Genomic DNA, 21,776 nt, shown 5'->3' on the forward strand with positions numbered 1-21,776 from the left:
GTTCTAATGAGGTCCATGTTACCTTTTCATATAATTTGCAGTGATGTGTTCTCATATTTGCATTGGTAATAAAACGCAGCGCTGCATGGTAAACTACATCCAGTTTCTTTAAAAGAGAGGTGGACGCATGCATATATAATATGCCACCATAGTCTAATATAGGTCAAAATGTGCTCTGGACCAATCGCAAAATAGCAGCAGGAGGCATGGGGGCCGCATGGGGGGGCTGGGGGGGAGTGGTACAGATTCTAAGGGCCCAAGCACTGACAGGGGCCCTTAAGGGGGCCCAAAATTCGAATCTTTCATGGTGCCCAACATTTCTGGCAGCGCCCCTGGCAGGAAAACATTTTTTCAAGCGAAAATAAAAACTCAGTTTTGGTCTAAGCTTTTTAGGAAGATTGTCAATATGTGTTTCATAGTTAAACTTTTCATCAAGCCAAATGAGATGAATGATTGTAATAATGCAGCTGGACACACTGCAGTGATCCACAACAAACAGCCAATATAGACTCTCATCCATCTGTAATAACCAGCCAATATAGACTCTCATCCATCTGTAATAACCAGCCAATATAGACTCTCATCCATCTGTAATAACCAGCCAATATAGACTCTCATCCATCTGTAATAACCAGCCAATATGGACTCTCATCCATCTGCATATTAGTGATGTCATGAATACTACAGCCAATATGGACTCTCATCCATCTGCATATTAGTGATGTCATGAATACAACAGCCAATACAGACTCTCATCCATCTGCATATTAGTGATGTCATGAATACTACAGCCAATATGGACTCTCATCCATCTGTATATTAGTGATGTCATGAATACTACAGCCAATATGGACTCTCATCCATCTGTATATTAGTGATGTCATGAATACTACAGCCAATATGGACTCTCATCCATCTGTACATGAATACCACATCAGTTTCATCCTCCTGTGGGGGTGATTGGCAGCTTTCCTCTTACCTCGTCTGCTTCTCAGGGGAGTGTACTAACAAGATGTTCCCCAGGTCACCGGAGAAAGTTAATCTGTAGAGACCAAAGCCCATCCCTAACCCAAACCTGTCAGTACGGGAACATAGGAGCCAGGGAACATAGGGGGCCCAGAACGGGCTCCTCATTACACTGTATACTGGGTGGGGATAGGGGGCATTTTGGATGACTTTATCCCAGGCTCTGCCAAAGCTAGCCAGGCCGTGCCGTCCTAGTGACGCAACAGCTTCAGCGTTGCTACCAGTCAGGTCAAGAGTCCCGCAAATACGGGAACTCCTCCCACTTTGTTGGGAAGCAATCAATCATTAGCAAATCAAGGGAGGTGACGTCTGTCTCAAAGTTCTATTGGGGACAAACTTCTCAGAGATTTAAAGTTCTATAGGGGGCGCCCTTCTCACAGATTTAATCTCTCCTGTTCTTCAACCCGTCTCAAATGATCCTACCTCATCCCCTTGCCCCTCCAACCCTAACCCTAGCCTGTCATTATTGCATAGCCCTTTCATGCACGGTGTCCACATACGTGGACAGTAATTCTAACCCCACTTTAGATAGGTAAATAGTGGTTATTTTTTTCCAAATTGTATATGGGAAGTACCATGAGGTTCATTACAATACTTTAACAGCAATTATAACTTTTTGCACTAAATATTAAGTGTTTGATGACATCATCAATCTAAGAAATCCACCGATGTGAATTATGACCATAACAAGCATGTTTATATCTGAAAATCAACCACACCAAAGGGCAATTTCAGGTTTTAAAAAATATTATGATGTTTAGTACAGTTCACTTGAGAAGTCTATGTTGTTAAAATCCAAATTTACAATAAAGGTAGGTTTTTATACAATATAAAGCTACTGTCCACGTATGTGGACGTTGCGCATCAAGGGAGTCTAATGATAAACATATTATTTATGATTACCGTGAGAATATTCTGCTCATTTTGGGCAAATACTTAATGTTATGAGCATTTATAATGATTATAGTGTGTATATAAATGTAAATGTGAAAATAAATAAACATATTTAACACATTTTAACACTTTTAATTTAATAAATTCAAGAAAAACTACCTAAAATTAGTGTTTCACGCACGTGTCTATAGGCATATTTCGGGTTTCTTTCACCACAAAATGACACAAATGATGTAGGAATGAGCTAGAATACATGCTGAATCAAATACAGATCTGTCTTCATCAGAATTGAAGTTTTTTTCCACATGCAACAAGGTTTCCCCACAAATCTTGCCATAGCTGTGTATGTAAATATTGCTAAATTGACAGTTTTTTTCTCTTTTTTCATCTTTGTTCGTTAAATACTGTAATATATAATGTGTAAGTGTCATATAATGTTGTAATATTACATATAGTAACATGGAAAGTAAGTAAAATAACTTGCATTTATAATAGGAGGTCTATTTAACACTATTTTTTCACAGAAAATACTTGAACATGCTGATGAATGACTACAAAACGCATGTGTCTGGAGGCAAATTTCATATTACCTTTCATATAGGGACAACATAAATGATGTAGGATTGAGCTAGAATCCATGCTGAATCAAATACAGATGTGTCTTCATCAGAATTTAAGGTTTTTTCCACATACAACAAGGTTTCCCCACAAATCTTGCCATAGCTGTGTATGTAAATATTGCTAAATTGACAGTTTTTTTCTCTTTGTTTCATCTTTGTTCCTTAAATAGTGTAATGTATAATGCATAAGTGTCATATAATGTTGTAATATGACACAAGGTAACATGGAAAGTAAGTAAATTAACTTACATTTATAATAGGGGGTCTATTTAACACTATTTTTTTACAGAAAATACTTGAAAATGCTGATGAATGACTACAGAACGCATGTGTCTGGAGGCAAATTTCATATTACCTTTCATATAGGGACAACATAAATGATGTAGGATTGAGCTAGAATCCATGCTGAATCAAATACAGATGTGTCTTCATCAGAATTTAAGGTTTTTTCCACATGCAACAAGGTTTTCCCCACAAATCTTGCCATAGCTGTGTATGTAAATATTGCTAAATTGACAGGTTTTTTTTCCTCTTTGTTTCATCTTTGTTCCTTAAATAGTGTAATGTATAATGCATAAGTGTCATATAATGTTGTAATATGACACAAGGTAACATGGAAAGTAAGTAAATTAACTTACATTTATAATAGGGGGTCTATTTAACACTATTTTTTTTACAGAAAATACTTGAAAATGCTGATGAATGACTACAGAACGCATGTGTCTGGAGGCAAATTTCACATTACCTTTTATACAGGGACAACATAAATGATGTAAGATTGAGCTAGAGTACATGCTGAATCAAACTGAGCTTTTTGTTCACCAGCATTGGCTGTCTTCTTGCATGCAATAAGAATTTCCCACATATTTTTCTATGACCGCCTATATAAACAATGCTATTTTTATATATATGTTTTTGTTGTTGGTTAATTACAGTGATATATGGTGTTAAAGTGTTATATTGTGTTGTTATATAGCATAAAACACCATAAAAATGAATAAAACAGCTTAATTTGAACTTGAAATACAGTATAGGCCTATATAACTTTTCACTCCTTTGATGCGCAGTGTCCACATATGTGGACAGTAAAATAACTTCCACATCAAAAGAGATTTTTGAAAAATTCCAAAAGATTCTTCATATTAGCTCCATTATGAGTGAGAAAATCAATATCTAAAAAATCTTGCACATTTTTTTCATGGTGTCTGCATGAAAGGGATAGATCCAGCTACCATGCCAAATACCTCCTTACTGTACACCAGGTGGTTCCCAGACCAGGTGGTTCTACACACAACCTAACTGACCTCCACCTCAAAATCCCATCCCTTTACTCTACACCAGGTGGTTCCCAGACATTTACGACTAACAAGCAAGGCAGACAAGCACCAAACAGTAAGAGCAAGACTAACAAGCAAGGCAGACAAGCACCAAACAGTAAGAGCAAGACTAACAAGTGCATTACTGTACACCAGGTGGTTCACAGACATTTTCTGCTGGGGCCCAACATCATTTCTGCATCCCACCACCATTACATTTCCAAACATTCCAAACATGTTTTGTCCCAAATTAATATGGATACTAACTAATTTATGGAATGGTTATGGTATATTATGTAAAAGCATACACTTGAGGCTTTATATAAACAATAAAGGCAGTTAACAGTTGCTGCTTAAAATCCACAAAGAATATTCTCATGTTATCCAGCATTGCACTGAGTTCTGTTTTTATGTTATTTCCTAATGTTTCAAAGTTCTTTTGTGTTGCATTAAAATCCATGTCCTTTTCTACTCTGGTTCTGGTGTACGATACTCCAAAAGAGACCAGAGGGAGAGGAGGTTGGATTGGTATGAAAAGGGCGTTCCGTGGTGGAACAGAGAGAACGTTGATGGACATAGTGGCTGAAGTTGGCTGTAGTGCCAAGCAGGTCAAAGCAAGGATGTGTGTGTATGTGAATCAGTTGTCGATATGTGCTGTTGTGAGTGTATACAAACGAATGGGAATTACAGCAATAAATGCATATGAATAATCTCCCAAATCATTAACTCAATGCACCACCAACATTACTGTTTGTCTACATTGAAGCACATCCAATATTTTTAACAGGTTACAAAATCACTGTGCATTTTTTTAAAGAGACATTTTTTTCTCCAAAGTGCCTTTTTGGTCAATGTGCCATTTTTTCAGTGATTATTTTTCTTAGAAATTGTTTTAAACCCACTTAGGCTATACAAGCCACTGAAGGCAGTCCAAGTTCAGTCCTTTTCAATATAATTGTCCATTCAATGCAAAGCAACACTTGAGTTCAGTTTCAATTGTCCACAGTTAGTTGTAACCACAGATTAAGAGAATTAATCAGCTCCAAATGAAAACGGTTTGCATTCAGCAAACAAAATCTTAATGTTCAATGTTCAAGTGAATTGTCCATGATCATCAGAGTCTGTCAATTTAGTACAGTCCCTGTTCAGGCGCCATTCTGTAACGTGACGCCCCCTAGCCTACTGAGGGTGAATATGAAAATGTTTTTTAAATGTCTGGTTCAGGCGCCAGGCAGTTTAACAAACTACCAAAGTTAAAGTTAAGGAATGCCACGTCAGCATTTAACACAAAATATTTACCAAACACACGGTCGGCGGTCGTTAAAACTTCTCTTCCAGGCGCACACTCTTCGTCTTCTTCTCGCTCGCACTGCTTCTCTGCCGCGTTGGAATAGCAGTCAGTCTCACCCGCCATTGAGCTTGAACTTGGGGTTATTAACACGGGGCCACTCCCCGCATGACTCGGAGTGCTGTGGTGTTCGCTGGGAAGTGTAGTTAGGAAAAGGTAGCGCAGTCCCCTGACTGGCCAAGTCAGAGGGGCGGTCCGCTACAGTCCGCTGCCCGTCAGTCTCTTCTCTTCGCGAGCCCCTTGCAATAGCGTGACCACCCCTGGGGTCCCGGACCCCAGTTTGGGAACCACTGCTGTACACCAAGGCCAGCTACCATGCCCAATACATGCTGTACACCAAGGCCAACTACCATGCCCAATACATGCTGTACACCAAGGCCAGCTACCATGCCCAATACATGCTGTACACCAAGGCCAGCTACCATGCCCAATACATGCTGTACACCAAGGCCAGCTACCATGCCCAATACATGCTTACTGTACACCAAGGCCAGCTACCATGCCCAATACATGCTGTACACCAAGGCCAACTACCATGCCCAATACATGCTGTACACCAAGGCCAGATACCATGCCAAATACATGCTGTACACCAAGGCCGTCGGATACCATGCCAAACACATACTGTACACGAAGGCCAGCTACCATGCCAAATACATACTGCACACACCAAGGCCAACTACCATGCCAAATACATGCTGCACACCAAGGCCAGCTACAATGCCAAATACATGCTGTTCACCAAGGCCAGCTACCATGCCAAATGCATGCTGTTCACCAAGGCTAGCTACAATGCCAAATACATGCTTAGTGTACACCAAGGCCAGATACCATGTTAAATACATGCTGTACACCAAGGCCAGCTACCATGCCAAATACATGCTGTTCACCAAGGCCAACTACCATGCCAAACACATGCTGTACACCAAGGCCAGCTACCATGCCAAATACATGCTGTACACCAAGGCCAACTACCATGACAAATGCATGCTGTACTGTACACCAAGGCCAGATACCATGCCAAATACATGTTTACTGGACACCAAGGCCAGATATCGTGCCAAATACATGCTTTACTGTACAATGTACACCAAGGCCAGATACCATGCCAAACACATGCTGTACCCCAAGGCCAGATACCATGCCAAACACATGCTGTTCACCGAGGCCAGATACCATGCCAAATACATACTGTACACCAAGGCCAACTACCAAGCCAAATACATGCTTATTGCAATCTTACATGCAAACTAGTCAATAACACAATTTAAAACCAGATAATAACAAGTCACAACTGTGCTAACATAACAATCATACTTTACTGCTCGTAACTACTTCATAAATAAACAGAAAAAAACACATTAAATCACTAACCAGAGTGTCTTGACTCTGCAGTGTGAATCCCCCAGTAGAGCACAGAACTGCTTCACTCCTGAGTCTCCTGATATCTTCCCATCCAGGTCCAGCTCTGTCAGGAGTAAGGGGTTTTCATCCAGAACTGAAGTCAGATACTCACAGGCTCTCTCTGCTTCATCAGACAACAACCTACACAATGGGAGAGATAACAACACAGTATTTATGTAGGAGCCAAATTTAAGTAGAGATTCACCACTGATCATCATTTGTGTGACAAATAACGTTTTCTTTTTTCTGTTGTGAGTTTTGAAGTCTTTCAGTTCCAAGATTACACAGTTGCTGTCGTTACTGCTAAACATTCTACAGATGGAAAAGGTCAACCTGACATAATACAACATAACTGTAATGTCTACCTAATCTATCCTCAATGCCAATGTATTGTACAACATTAGCCCTTCCAGCAACTAATTGTTGTACTCTATGTGACCGTGAGTGTGTCTGTATGTGTTGATGTTTTATTCCTGCTTCCAACATATCCACACCTGTGTTCTTCTACAAGTTGTGCACTGATGATCTAATATTTACATGTCTTCATCAGAAAGAGCAGTGCACCACAATTACAATGACACGCTCTATTTTCATAGGGCTACTAATGACCCTGACTGACAGAGTATTGTGGAGAGGCATTCTGAATATCAACACAGATGTGCAGAGTGTATCAGCGCATGCAGAAGTAATAATAATAATAATAATAATAGTAATAATAATAATTGTATTTGTATAGCACTGTATCATACAAGGCTTGTAACTCTAAGTGCTTAACAAATGGGGGAAAAACATCATTGTTAGAGATGGATTTAAAAGGAGAGGTATAGAGGAGAGGCAGAAATAGCAGGAAGACAGAGGAAGAAGAGATAGATAGAGATTGCAGAGTCAATAAGGTCACCGTGGGTTAGGACCAGGATTCTTAGAGGTGTAAGGTCCATAGTGGCTGGGCCTAGCATAAGTCATAGATGGTCACACAGAGATTGGGCGCTCAGATGCGGCCCCTGGTGGCATCAGGGGTGAGGAAAAACTCCCTTTCGCTTGAATCATAGTTTGTAGGGGGAAAAAAGCTCAGTGAGGTCTGAGAAAATAAAAACCCTATAGTCAGGAAGAAACCTCAGGCAGAGACCAGCGGCCACCTAGGGGAGCCCCCTGCCAGGGCTGGTTGTGAGCAGTAAGGACGCTGCGGCAGCTGGGACACTGTGACGCCAAAGTGATGCAGATTATCCAACACTATCACTCTACCCTACAGTATGTGTTTTCAATGAGAAGATTTTGATCTCTCACAGTACTGTGGGTACAACATGCAATGCAATAGGCCCTTGCGGGACATCTGCAGTCTCATCTTCAAGTTTATTCAAATTGACCTTGCATCATCACTGTATCATGATGGCGTGTATGTTTTGAAAATGAAGACGTTTTGTTATTATGATTTTTTGTCACCCTTGCGATGTGGTTCTATTGCATGCAGCTCATTCATCAGATATTTAATTTGGAAATTTTAGACGTTGGGACGGTGTTTGAAACAGCTAAAGCGGTCAAGCAGTTAAGATAGTCAATAAAATAAAGGTATGGCAGATAGTGCTGTGCTCAGTTAAGATAGTCAATAAAATAAAGGTATGGTCGATAGTGCTGTGCTCAGTTAAGATAGTCAATAAAATAAAGGTATGGTCGATATGTTATGCTGTGTGGGGAAAGAGTTCAAGTGACCATTGTGTTTTCCAGCTGTAGGTCAACAGTAAATGATAACAGTGATATCCGTAATGACCTGAATATAAGGTGATCTGGAATATAAGACAAACCCCCTTTTGCAGGTTCATTTGGGGAAAACATTTTTTTTTTTAAACCAACATTTTTGTTTCACAGAAGAGAACCATTCATGTCAAAATGGTGTTTATACATCGTTTCACATTTCAAGTGGGAGGCATGAATTTTGGAAAGGAACTGCTACTCTGGTGAAGGCATAAGTGCCTAAACGTCAGCACCAAAGAAAAAAGAAAAAAGTGGTGAACTGTGAAGAAGCAGTGTCGCGCTCTTCCTTGTGTGAACTGAAGATGGAAAGAAACTGCTAAAAATATTACACAGTGCACCTTTAAAGTCAGTGCAAAGGAAATAGTAATGTTGCAGTGAAATGATCACAGAGAGAGCAGGGACTTTAATCTCCTATGGGGCTGCTGGATTATGTTCTGCTCTTCTCCAATTTCGTATAGTTCTTGCTAATCTAATTTAAAATTCGTCAGCCTTCTGTGCATAACTGATGTGTGATAATGATCTAAGTGGAGAGAGAGAGATAGAGAGAGAGAGAGAGAGAGAGAGAGAGAGAGAGAGAGAGAGAGAGAGAGAGAGAGAGAGAGAAGAGAGAGAGAGAGAGAGAGAGAGAAGGAGAGAGTGAGTGTCTCTCTTTTCGTGTACGAGACTAAATGACATTGACAAATGACAACAAATAATATTTTTTACTTGACCATAATGATTCAGCCATTCCAAATTTGTTATGAACGTCAGAAAACTAAAAACAAACTCAATTGCGACTTGTTGCTCTGCTGACAGAAACACCGTTCTGTGGAGACAGTTATCACCCCACACATCTCATTAACCCCTTGGTCTCCAAACAAAGGCCCGCGGGCCATATCCGGCCCGGGCATGGCAAGCATTTGGCCTGCCATGAGGTCAGAACAAATGAAAGTATAAATGTATGTGATTTTCAATCACTAAAACTTCAGTGTGTCATATCTCCCCAAAGCATTCACAGAGAGTTAGATCTTATATGCTAACAGTCTCATAACAGACATTGGGAAGTGAAATGGAAAAGCGAAAATCTTTTCTCTGTCCAGGCAAATAACTTGTTTCTCATTGGGTTCGGGCGTTGGTTTTGCCCGCAGCCTCATCGTAATTGGGCCCTTGGAGAAAAATAATTGGAGACCACTGCATTAACCTATTAAAACACAGTGTTATACATTTGCTGTTAACAGAATGACAATGACCAAGTTCATAGTGCATTACTAAAGGCCCTGTGCACGGTCATGGTATTGTAGTACTATGGTAGTTAACTTTTCAATGACTACTACAGCGTGCCACTGGAGGTATGGCGTGCATTAACTGTGATGAGCACAACCCTGTTTGGGAAAAAAACAGTCACAATACATAGGCATCGAGAAATTGAACAAGCCCCCCAGAGGAGGCAGCCACGAACGTCCATTCCTGTCAACTTAAGGGATTTTAAGTGGACCTTGTAGCCTATTTATAAATGCTACAGGAAAGGCAGCCACACCGTGCAGTTTGCTTGTTTCCTCCAGTTTAAAGCCAGGCATTATTTGATTGTGTGCAGTGCACTGTATTTCATTTGCCATAAGACTGACCTGAACCCATGGGGATTCTCATGGTTGTATTGTATCCCTCTGTGAAATGTTTAAAATGTCCAACACAAATAGCATGACAAAGTGAAGTTGAACAATATAAGGAAGTTAGCATCTGGCAATTTTGACAAGTATATAATGCTGACAAAAATATTTCATTTCATTATCACAAATACAACATTTCTGGCTTTCCAATATAAAATAAATAGGTCTTTTGAAGTTAGCTAATAATGTAATTATCATGTAATAACCTTTATTTTGAAAAACTTTGATCTTGAAAATGACCCCTTTCCTGACGTTAGACTTTTCTAGATGTTCAGTATGTTAGTAAGGACACCTGGATGTATTGAAATCAGTTGAAAAACCTTTTGTATCAATTTTTTGGGGGTTTGGTGTATTAAGGCCATAGATGTACTCACCTATGTGTTTTATTTGCCAAAAAGACTGGCCTGAACCCATGGGGGTTCTCTTTTATTTATCTTTTATTCTATTGTATCCCTTTGTGAAATGTTTAAAATGCCCAAAACATTGACCTATCCCTCACTCCATCATACATTGTTTTATTTTTCTTATGCGGTACACTGGAAAACATACTCGTATCACACTGACTTTCAATCCAATTCCACTCTCTCACCTGAGTTTGCACTTCTGATTGGTCAGTGCTGACATAAGGAGCTCCACTCCAGAGTGTCCAGGGTCGTTTCCTCTCAGGTCCAGCTCCTCCAGGTGTGAAGGGTTTGATTTGAGAGCTGATGCCAGAGCAGCATATCCTTCTCCTGTTACACCACAGTCTGACAAGCTGGGGAGATGAAAAGGTCTATTACCTGACAGGCACGTGCACACATAGACCTGTAGGGGGGCGGTTGCCCCTGCCCTTTTCTCCCTGCCACCGAACGTGCCCTCTTCAGTCCCCCTCCTTTTTGGGGGGGCGATTGCCACTGCTCTTTTTTGCCCTATTACTGAACGTGCCCTCTCTCCCGCTCCCTTTTTAAAAAGAATAATTAAACAATATCACATGCACTGCATGCAGGGCCGGTTATAAGCATAGGCCGGCTAGGCGGTCGCCTAGAGCGCAATGTGAAGAAGGAGCGCCGAAATGGCGCTCTCCGATGCGTAATTTTGCGATATGGAGGTTTTTTTATGAAGTCGCAATCAACAAAGCGTGGCGAAAGCGCTCCTCACGGCAAAGCGCCCCTCAGCCAATAGTAATATCGCTTTCAACTGTCTCTGGGAAGTCTGTGAACCAATAAACAGACAGTCCTGAGAAAGGGGGCGGGACGAGTGACAGCGTGCGATCTATTTTGAATTTGGAGACTCATTCGAGAGACAGAGGGCAAGCGCAAACAGCAATGCTGCTCTGCTGGGTGGAGAATTGTTATGTTCTCATTAAACCAGTCATTGCATGATGCAGGAGTTGCAGAGGGTGTTTTGGAAGTATGTGGTTTAATCAGCAACCGTTTGTGGTAATGTAAAGCCTAATAGTTATGAGGCTACTGTTTGGAATTAGAGGGAAAAAGAGCTTTGCTTTTGATCTGAGAAATCGCTAGTTAGCATGCTAACATTAGCCAAGTATGCCAAGCAATGAAATCCAGTAAAGTAGCTGTTAGTAGCCTACTCACTAACACCCACCTGACATCATAATACTTGCTTAGGTTGACCAGCAATGTAAAGTAAGACTGGTGCCATGTTTAAAACAAGTTTAGCTGCCATATCTCCTTCCATCCACTTGAATGAATTACCTGCTTGTTGTAAGCTTAAAAAAAACATTGTTTCCAGACCAGAATGACATATAGGCCTAGGCCTACATTAATCATGTAAGAGAACCATGCACAGCATGTTTTCATGCTGAGTGATGTAGTATTGCAGACAAGTGAGGCTATTTACTATATTTTGTATATTATGAAATTCAAAAGCGTGACAGCTTTTCTCCCTTTCTCTCACCCTGTCCCTCCGGTTCAAACACATAGATAGCCCCCTTCTCATTCTCCTACTCACAAATGCACCACTATTTCCAGTACAGAAATGAAATTGGTTTGGAATCATAGACAGCACAAATGTGTAGCTTATTAAAATTGTTATGCTGCCATGCTTTGTGATGCTGTAGGTAGTGTAGATAGGCTATCAATGCAGACCTCCTTGGTAGGCCTATTGTCTACACATGCATTTGACATGCAAATGTACTGTACCACTCTCCTGGCATTTCAATTCCATTTTACAATTCAAACACATTGATAACCTCCCTCTCATCTGGGGTTGGGGGCACCACCACCATTACATCCAAGACACCACACAGTGAAGGTACTTTCATGCGACTCAATCTGATGTGTTGGTCGGCTGTCCAAAAGAACCAGAAATCCATTTGATGCAAAACAGTTATTGTTCTTGATGCTATTTAGTTAAGCTTACTACCGGTATTACTCTTGTGTTCTGTAAGGTATAAAAAAAGGGGGGGTAGGGGGGCGCCAGAACTCAAACTCGCCTAGGGCGCCAAATAAGCCAGAACCGGCCCTGACTGCGTGCCCTCTCTTCAGCCCCCCCAGTAGGAACGCTTCTGGCCGTGCTAAATCAATGATGCACCTGAAAGCCGACGCACTGCGCAGCACGTTGGGTTGCCTCTTCTAAAAGGGCTGTGGTTGCCTTATAAACGAATTACCCGGCTACTGACACGCTTGGGCCCGCCCTGGCCCAGTGCCCACCCACCCAAGCCAGATTACAGTCACTCAGATCGTAAATGAATAATAATAGCCTAATATATAACATTTAATAATAATATTGAAATAGATAGGCCTATATAAAATCATAATTTCATTTTGTTGTACTTGTTTTGGGTTAAAACCTAGTAGTAGGATGGTTAAGTGAGTTTTGACTTCAAGTCATGATGCAAAGGTCCCCTTTGGCATGGAAGTACCTTAGGGTCATACAAATAAATCTATCCTAAGACACAAGTGAGATCACTATTTTTTTCGGAAATAAACACGTTTTTTCAAAATGGCCGCCAATGCATCAAAAATTCTCTATAGAGTCTATAACTTTGCTTCTGTTATCGCTATGATGACAAACTTGGTGTCAAAGTATACATTTTTGGGGTCAAGGAATCCAATAAAATGTGTCTAAAGTAAAGAAAACCAACAGTTTACCCATAAAATGATAATTGGAGGTAAAATATGCGGTTTTTTTTAACAAAAGAATGTGTGCCAAAAGCATATTCCATTAATATGTTAATTAAATACATATCAAATAGGTTTTCAATTAGTGTATTGTAGAGAGTAGGACAACAACAACTATGTTCACAGATTGAGGTAGGCATGGCATACCTACAATAGTGATTAAAAGTCATAGCTTAGCATCAAAATGGCCGCCAATGCATCGAAAATTCCATATAGAGTCTATAACTTAACCTCTGTTNTCACTATGATGACAAACTTGGTGTCAAAGTATACATTTTTGGGGTCAAGGAATCCAATAAAATATGTCTCAAGTAAAGAAAAAGAACAGTTTACCCATAAAATTGGAGGCAAAATATGTGTTTTTTATATAAAAAATGTGTGCCAAAAGCATATTGTGTTCATATGTCAATTGAATACAGATCAAATACGTTTTCAATTAGTGTATTGTAGAGAGTAGGACAACAACTATGTTCACAGATTGAGGTAGGCATGTCATACAAGAGTGATAAAAACTCATACATTATTAACACTTTCTATTTAGACCAGTGATTCTCAAACTGTGGGCCGCGGCGGCATTGCAGGTGTGCTGCGAGAGTTCTGGGAAATTATCCTCAAATTTACTCACATGGTTTTTTAGATATTCCCATCTTGTTCAGTTATCTTGTGTCTTTCTTGTGTGCGTCCAGAAACTTGAGTCCTTATTTGGTGTTTTGATGCGGTAAGGTGTACTATTACCGTCTATTAGGCAGGATGTAGCCTATGTGTAAACATTGTGTCATTTAAATCGCGGAAGTAATTTTCTACCGCATATTAATTAGCTTGAGGTACAGTGTTACACTTTCTATCTGCCATCGTGATATGGTGTGTTTTCATGCTTATGGTGTTGATATATGTGTAAAATTGATATTTTTAATATTTTTTAGTCGATTGTGAGAGGAAACTTTGCCGTTTTGGCTTGCTACAATTGGCTATATTTCCTCCTAACTATTAATAGAGCATTTAGTATTTATCTAATCATAATGCATATTTCTCTGAGCTGTGAATGCTAAGTTGTTTCATGCTTATTTCATATTCAGAATGTGTAGCCATTTGGTTGCAGGTTACTTTTATGTGGGCTCAACATGCCAGGAACGTATTAAAAGTTTTTAGACAGTAAGCAAATGACAGGATTCCTGCGTGTCCATCCTAGCGTTGCGTGTAGAGCATACTGTTGCCAAATGACAGGAGAGAATATTAAAATGTAGGCTACATAAATGCATCAGGTGTGATACTGGTCTAACTGTTCCTATTTTTTAGCAACCCAAGACAGTGAAGAGGGAATGAGGGTACCTTGTTGTTTTTCTCATAACTGAGTAATACATTGATTTATGTATGATATTAATTATGGGCAATAACTTCATAGAATACATGTATTTGCCTGATGGGGCGATGTTTATTTTTAAAATTTGTTTATTTTTTTAAGCTATTTTGACCGCGAGTGAAGGGCTCCCCCACCTCCCAAAAGCCAATTTAAACACTGATCATAACAATATAGCCTAATATAATGTAATGTAATATGATGTAATGTAATGTAATATAATATAAATACAAGTAATATAATGTACTATAATAAGTTATGCTATATTGAGCTATATGGTTTGGTTTCAGCACAGCATCAATAGCAATCATGTCACCAGCCGCTAGTTCAGTCAGTAGACGCGTGTCATCAACCGCCTGAGCACATTCTTTTACTTTTCTATCCCAGGCAAGGGTGGCAGCCCTCCTGAGTTCCTTTTTGTTGCCCACCTCACCACAGAAGGTGGTTCACATGATGGTGATGATGTGGGTGAAGTCTGTTTGGTGGACTCGTCATGCTTTTTTCTTTCTTTTTCTTTCACCAAGCTTTTGCATACAACAGATGCTGAGTAACCCAGTAAATGGGTAGTGGAAAAGCATAATAGGGCCCCTTTAACTAACAAAGGTTTTTGAAGGAAGAGATAAGTAAAGTCACTCTGATGACACATTTACTTTGTGTGAAATGTCCTTATTTACCTCAAATTTTCATGTTATGGGTAAACTGTTGTTTTTCTTTACTTGAGACATTTTATTGAAGTCCTTGACCCCAAAAATGTATACTTTGACACCAAATTTGTCATCGTAGCAATAGCAAAGTTTTAAACTCAATAGGGACTTTCTGTTGCATTGGCGGCCATTTTGACGCTAAACTACGAGTTTTTAATCACTATTGTAGGTATGACATGCCTTCCTCAGTCAACATAGTGAACATAGTAAACTTAGTTTTTGTTGTCCTACTACTCTCTACAATACACGAATAGAACACTTATTTCATATGTATTTACTTATTAGTAATGTATGAACGCAATATGCTTTTGGCACACAAATAAACACAAATAAAAAAATTGCATATTTTACCTCCAATTATGATTTTATAGGTAAACTGTTGTTTTTCTTTACTTGAGATATATTTTGTTGAATTTCATGACCCCAAAAATGTATACTTTGACACCAAGTTTGTCATCATAGCGATAACAGAAGCAAAGTTATAGACTCTATGGGGAATTTTCGATGCATTGGTGGCCATTTTGATGCTAAGCTATGACGTGTAATCACTATTTTATGTATGCCATGCCTACCTCAATCTGTGAACAGTTGTTGTTGTCCTACTACTCTCTACAATACACTATTTGAACAATTGTTTGATATGTATTTAATTAACGTATGAACGCAATATGCTTTTGGCACACATTTTTTATATAAAAAATCACATATTTTACCTCCAATTATTATTTTATGGTTAAACTGTTGTGTTTCTTTACTTGAGACATATCTTATTGAAATCCTTGACCCCAAAAATGTATACTTTGACACCAAGTTTGTCATCATAGCGGTAAAAGAGGTAAAGTTATAGATTTTCGATGCATTGGCGGCCATTTTGACGCTAAGCTATGACTTTTAATCACTATTGTAGGTATGACATGCCTACCTCAATCTGTGAACATAGTTGTTGTTGTCCTACTCTCAACAGTACACTAATTGAAAACTTATTTGATATGTATTTAACTAACGTATGAATGGAATATGCTTTTGGCACTCATTTTTTTGTTAAAAAACGCATATTTTACCTCCAATTATCATTTTATGGGTAAACTATTATTTTTCTTTACTTGAGACATATTTTATTGGATTCCTTGACCCCAGAAATGTATACTTTGATACCAAGTTTGTCATCATAGCGGTAACAGAAGCAAAGTTATAGGGAATTTTCAATGCATTGGCGGCCATTTTGAAAATACGTGTTTATTTCCGAAAAAAAGAGTGATCTCACTTGTGTCTTAGGATAAATTTGTTTGTATGACCCCAAGGTACTTCCATGCCAAAGGGGACCTTTGCATCATGACTTGAAGTCAAAGGCCTATTTTTTGGGCTTAACCTCTCTACTATAGTGTTATACAATCATTAAGACATTAAATATATTAAAACCGTGTGAGTTTGTTGGAAAGTTTGTCTACGTCAGTGTTGCTCAGCAACCATCAGTAAACGCATTTGTGGAGGGAAATGAAGTTAACTTAGTTCCTGCAGACGTGCAAGTTTTTGTGCTTTCCAATGGATAACACTATGCGCAACTGTTTTAAAACTCCAACATCGGTAACTTTGGATAACCCACGACATGACATGTTAGAAAAGCCTGGACTATCTTCGTGGATCCTCCTGACCATGACAGCCGGACCGAGAGCGAGGAAGCGGTTCCCTAAAGTAGCACTAGCAGCCAGGTCACTGTGGCTATCCCCACTGATGGATCTGTGAATGACCTCCGCGCCGATAAACCCAATCAGGTTTTGTTGAAAGAATACCTCGTGATATATTTTGGTTCAAAAAGACGTTCATTTTCCTGTAGTTGGGAATTGGGATTGGCTCGAGTAGCTCTAAGTTATTCCATCGCAGAAGATATTCCTTGCAGAGGATGCATCTGATCATTCATCAGACACAACAACCTTTTCAATCCCTGAAAGGATTTCAGAAACATGCTATCGAAACTGGGGAAGGCTTAAACAAGCATGCCGCTTTCAGAAAACCGCAGAACAGTTGGCTCGCGTATACGACATGTCAGTCATAGTAGGCTAGATATGCTGGAGTTTTTAGTAGGCCTTAAATAGTGGTGAATTTCATCTGCGTTATGTGGCGATATTGCTGGCTAGTTCTGGACGCTAACAGGAGATGAGATGTGGAAGTTCAGCTTGGAAAAACGCAGACACATGATTGACAAAAGACAGCGCTGCCACTCTACTCATAGTAAGTCACATTGTGTGTGTGTGTGTGTGTGTGTGTGTGTGTGTGTGTGTGTGTGTGTGTGTGTGTGTGTGTGTGTGTGTGTGTGTGTGTGTGTGTGTGTGTGTGTGTGTGCGCGCGCGCGTGCGTGTCTCTGTGTGATGCAATTGCAACTATTGTAGGCTACACCTGTGTTGGTTGCTTTGGAATAGCCTACCCGGCCTGGAATAGCCTACCCGGCCGCGCCGTGGTGTTTTGTTTTGTATTCAGTTTGAGATGCTTGCTCGTCATCTAATACCTCATCATGTGCACATGCAGTTGTTGTTGGTGGTGGTGTGTGCTTTGTCTGTGTTGGCATTTTGGCAAAAGGCAGCTACTCTGACGGTTGCTTTGCTTTGAACCTGTCGTCAGAGGTGCATCTTGTCACCAGGCAGCTCGAGGTAGACGCTTAGGGCCCCAAAGCCTAGGGTATTATGGTGAATAACCGCTAAGACGATACATTATTTAACATTTTCGCTCCCAACTTGCCCTAGAATCGCCGCTGCCAGTCGTGTTTTTTTTGTTTGATTAGTTCGAGATGCTGCGTGTATTCTATTTCGGCGAGCGCGCCTGTGTGTGTGTGTGCGCGTGTGTGAGAGAGCGCACGCTGTCCTGCCATGTTTAATGTAATGATTTTTGTGATGGCTGGGCTGCGCAAATGGTCAAATAAGCAAAATAATTTTGGTGCCCACCCTTGGATTTCATAAGCCCGCCTTAAGAATCAGTTCTGGCGACGGGTCTGCTGTCAGAGCATGTAATGGTTATGAATTTTGTTTTCAGGCCGTGATTTCTGACATTTTAATATCCTACTAGTTGAAATGAGATCATTAACATACGTTAATATATTGACATATTTGGGGAAAATGGCATCTCCCAAAGATGGATGTGTAGCTACACTAGATGGGCTGAGATGTAATTCCGTTTTTTTTTCTTTTACAATTTGTGCTTTAGACGGTGTCCTTGCTCCTCATGTATTGCGTTTACGTTTCTTGATGGAGAGTGCGAAATATGTATGGCATTCCAATGTCAAAACAACAATGGGGTGCCTTTTCAAGATGCAGGAAGAGTTGCATGCTGAAAAAATTGATCGCCAGGGCTGCATCTGCTGCATCACTACTCAACAGCCTGGAAAAATATAAAAAGAAAAGAGAAAAATATTATGATATTATTATTCTTAATACATTAGTTGGTTGTCTTTACAACATACAATGCTCCATTCACTTTAATTGAGCTCAGCAACAATTGCATGTCTGTAATTCTGTCTAACAGATGTTCAACATTTGTAATTCTGCCTAACAGACTTATGACTTCAATATCAGCATGCTACCAATGGCAAGGAACTTATAGCTGTTTTTTTAATATCACTCCACAAGAAGACAACACCCCATACTGTAAGTCAACACTCTCATTTTTCTACTAGCCACCATCATCCCTTCCATGATCTAAATGTTTTGTTGAAATCTGATTTTAGATTTAAAACTGACTGGTTTTCTATTGAATTATTGATCAGTATAACATGGACATGTTCTTGCCTTAGTCTCTGTAGTTTAGAGGCAGGATCCTCTAGTAAATCAGTGAGTAATTTCACTTCAGAGTGTCCATGGTTGTTTCCCCTCAGGTCCAGCTCCTCCAGGTGTGAAGGGTTTGATTTGAGAGCTGCAGCCAGAGCAGCATATCCTTCTCCTGTTACACCACAGTCTGACAAGCTGGGGAGAAGAAAAGGTATATTACCTGATGTTACTCATTATTATGTTGCTTATGCTTAATGTCAGGAAGCAGGGCTGAAGGGGATGAACCATCATTTGAAACCTGCAGTAGCCTACAATGAAAGTATCATTATTACACACTTTCTTTACTTACCCCAGTGTCTGTAGTTTACAGTCTGGATTCACGAGGAGAGTAGAGATCTGCTTCACACCAGAGTCTCCTAGTTTATTATTATCCAGATCCATCTGTATCAGACGTGAGGGGTTTGATGTCAGAGCTGAGGTCAGAGCAGCACAGCCCTCTTCTGTTATACTGCAGCTCTTAAGTCTAGAGAGAGAGAGAGAGAGAGAGAGAGAGAGAGAGAGAGAGAGAGAGAGAGAGAGAGAGAGAGAGAGAGAGAGAGAAGGACAGTGAGTAACACAGAGAAGCACACATGTTAATCACACACAGAGAAGCACACATGTTCATCACACACAGTTTCCGTTTACTATTTCATTAGTTGTTCTACCCTTACTCTAGTGGCTGTAGAACAGCCCCCTTGTCCCCTGGTTTATTACTATCTAGATCTAGCCATAGGTATCAGTGATGCGCGGGTCGTCGAAAAAACAAGACGCAACCGACCGCTTTTTTCTCTAGCCCGCCTGCTTGCCCTGCCCGCAAGAAATATTTATGAAAATATATTGACCCGACCCGCTTTTAAAAAAAGTAGCCGTGCGTCTTATGAACACCCCAGCGTCATTGGCAACGCACAACGGACCTTAAAAGACCACGTCAACAAAGGTCCCAGCATGGTTCACTTCCGAGGGGTCTGGGTAGCCTACACTTCACATAGATGCACAGAAAATGCTGAGCTGCAGGTCTAAGTTCGCTTAAATGGTTGACAGGGGTAGGCTATGAAAACACACATAGTGGCAATGTAGCCCTACAACACTTTATCTTTGTTTGGTTTGGTAGGCTACTCCTCTGCTCTGTCCTTTCCCTGAACTGAAATTGGTTTCGCTTTTTCCTATCCCGAAGTTGAGGGACAGGGTGCTAAGGCCACCCCCTCCTTCACCACAAGACCAAGCGGTTAATTTGGGAATTTGGGAATGATAATCGTGTCACACAAACCACAAACGCAACCTGCGCTGCCTGGTGCCACTATAGGCAACGCTTGTCTTTCTAGCGCAAATGCTCATTTAGGCTACACATAGCATGAACTCTCGTAGCCTAATCTTAGATGACGGCAATGTAAAGTTCCATCCATGATCACGTAGGCTACGGAGCCCTTCTCAAATGATTAACAGTTGCACTCAAGATGCTGTAACGCGACATGCCCTGTCCAACAAAAAGTAGCCTATAGTCTATGCTGAATAGGCCTATTACATTTTCTCACAAATTATTATTTTCTAATATGTGCATTTCGATCATAATATATTTGTCTGTTACCCAGACTACCAAGTTTGATCTCATACAATGCCATTTTATTATTTAGGCTATTTATTAGTCTATTTATTTTTTTAAGTGGCAAGGGCGTTGTTCTTCCACTGTAAATTACTGAAATGAGCACTGCATTCAAAGGGAATAATAATTTGGACATTGTATAGGCTAGTAGCCTATTCTATTTCGACAATTGCCACACGAATCCCTAGCTGTGGAGGAAATTAATCTGTAGCCTAGTTGGGGAGCAGACGGAGCCAGCAGTCAAGTGGATTGCTTCGTAGCCATGGTACGACACAGGAAATGAAAACAAACTCTGTAAGCAACACAGGAGCGCGAAATCATTGCAATTGTATAAGAAAATATGTAGGCCTAGGCTATATCCATCATTGCACTGTGGAGAGAGCACCCTCTGTGTTCTTCTAAACGCACTCAATGGTTGCACCTGCTGCACCAGTTGCGCGCAGAGGATTCGGCCGACGCAGGAGCCATTAAGTCTCCTGCAGAGCTTGTGGCACTATCGTAGTTATTCAGCCAAATAAACTTTGATCTATTTCGAAGAAAAATGTCTCTGTCTACTAAAGTAAACTATGGCCTATTGGCTATTACCTACTAAAATTCGGCATAATTTCAAAGGTCCTGACCGACTGCAACGACCCGAATATCATTAAAAATAATATTTAATAACCCGTGCCTGCGGTCGACCGCGGTCAACTGCAAGCGTCCACTGACTTCGGGTCAGCCCGCACATCACTGCTAGGTATATTAAAGTTAATATGTTGAAAACTTGGTAGACTAACTTTACATTAACTTTACATTTAAACAGTGCCCCCTCCAACGTTAACCCATATCTTACCCCAGTGTCTGTAGTTTACAGCATGGATTCCTGAGTAGAGTAGAGATCTGCTTCACACCAGAGTCTCCTAGTTTATTATTATCCAGATCCAGTTCTATCAGGTGTGATGAGGGGTTTGATGTTTGAGCTGAAGCAAGAGCAGCACAGCCCTCTTCTGTTATACTACAGTTACCAAGCCTAGAGAGAGAGAGAGAGAGAGACAGACAGACAGACAGACAGACAGACAGACAGACAGACAGACAGACAGACAGACAGACAGACAGACAGACAGACAGACAGACAGACACAGCGACACAAGGACACTGAGTAACACAGAGAAGCACAAATGTTCATCACACAGTTTCCGTTTACTATTGCATTAGTT

The 21,776-nt window shown here is 40.4% G+C and overlaps 1 protein-coding gene across 1 annotated transcript in view; it reads right to left on the reverse strand.

Annotated features, from left to right (window-relative positions):
* Positions 1 to 21,776, reverse strand: part of LOC134445016 (NACHT, LRR and PYD domains-containing protein 12-like) — a 45,752-nt gene that overhangs the window by 7,579 nt on the left and 16,397 nt on the right. Inside the window, exons 7-11 of the mRNA XM_063194154.1 lie at positions 21,413 to 21,589; positions 18,963 to 19,136; positions 18,477 to 18,555; positions 10,593 to 10,726; positions 6,579 to 6,749 (exon numbers count right to left, since the gene is read on the reverse strand). Coding sequence (XP_063050224.1) covers positions 6,579 to 6,749; positions 10,593 to 10,726; positions 18,477 to 18,555; positions 18,963 to 19,136; positions 21,413 to 21,589 — 735 coding nt within the window. The remainder of the gene's footprint in view (positions 1 to 6,578; positions 6,750 to 10,592; positions 10,727 to 18,476; positions 18,556 to 18,962; positions 19,137 to 21,412; positions 21,590 to 21,776) is intronic.

Source organism: Engraulis encrasicolus, unplaced genomic scaffold (assembly GCF_034702125.1).
Source record: "Engraulis encrasicolus isolate BLACKSEA-1 unplaced genomic scaffold, IST_EnEncr_1.0 scaffold_92_np1212, whole genome shotgun sequence".
Lineage (NCBI taxonomy): Eukaryota > Metazoa > Chordata > Actinopteri > Clupeiformes > Engraulidae > Engraulis > Engraulis encrasicolus.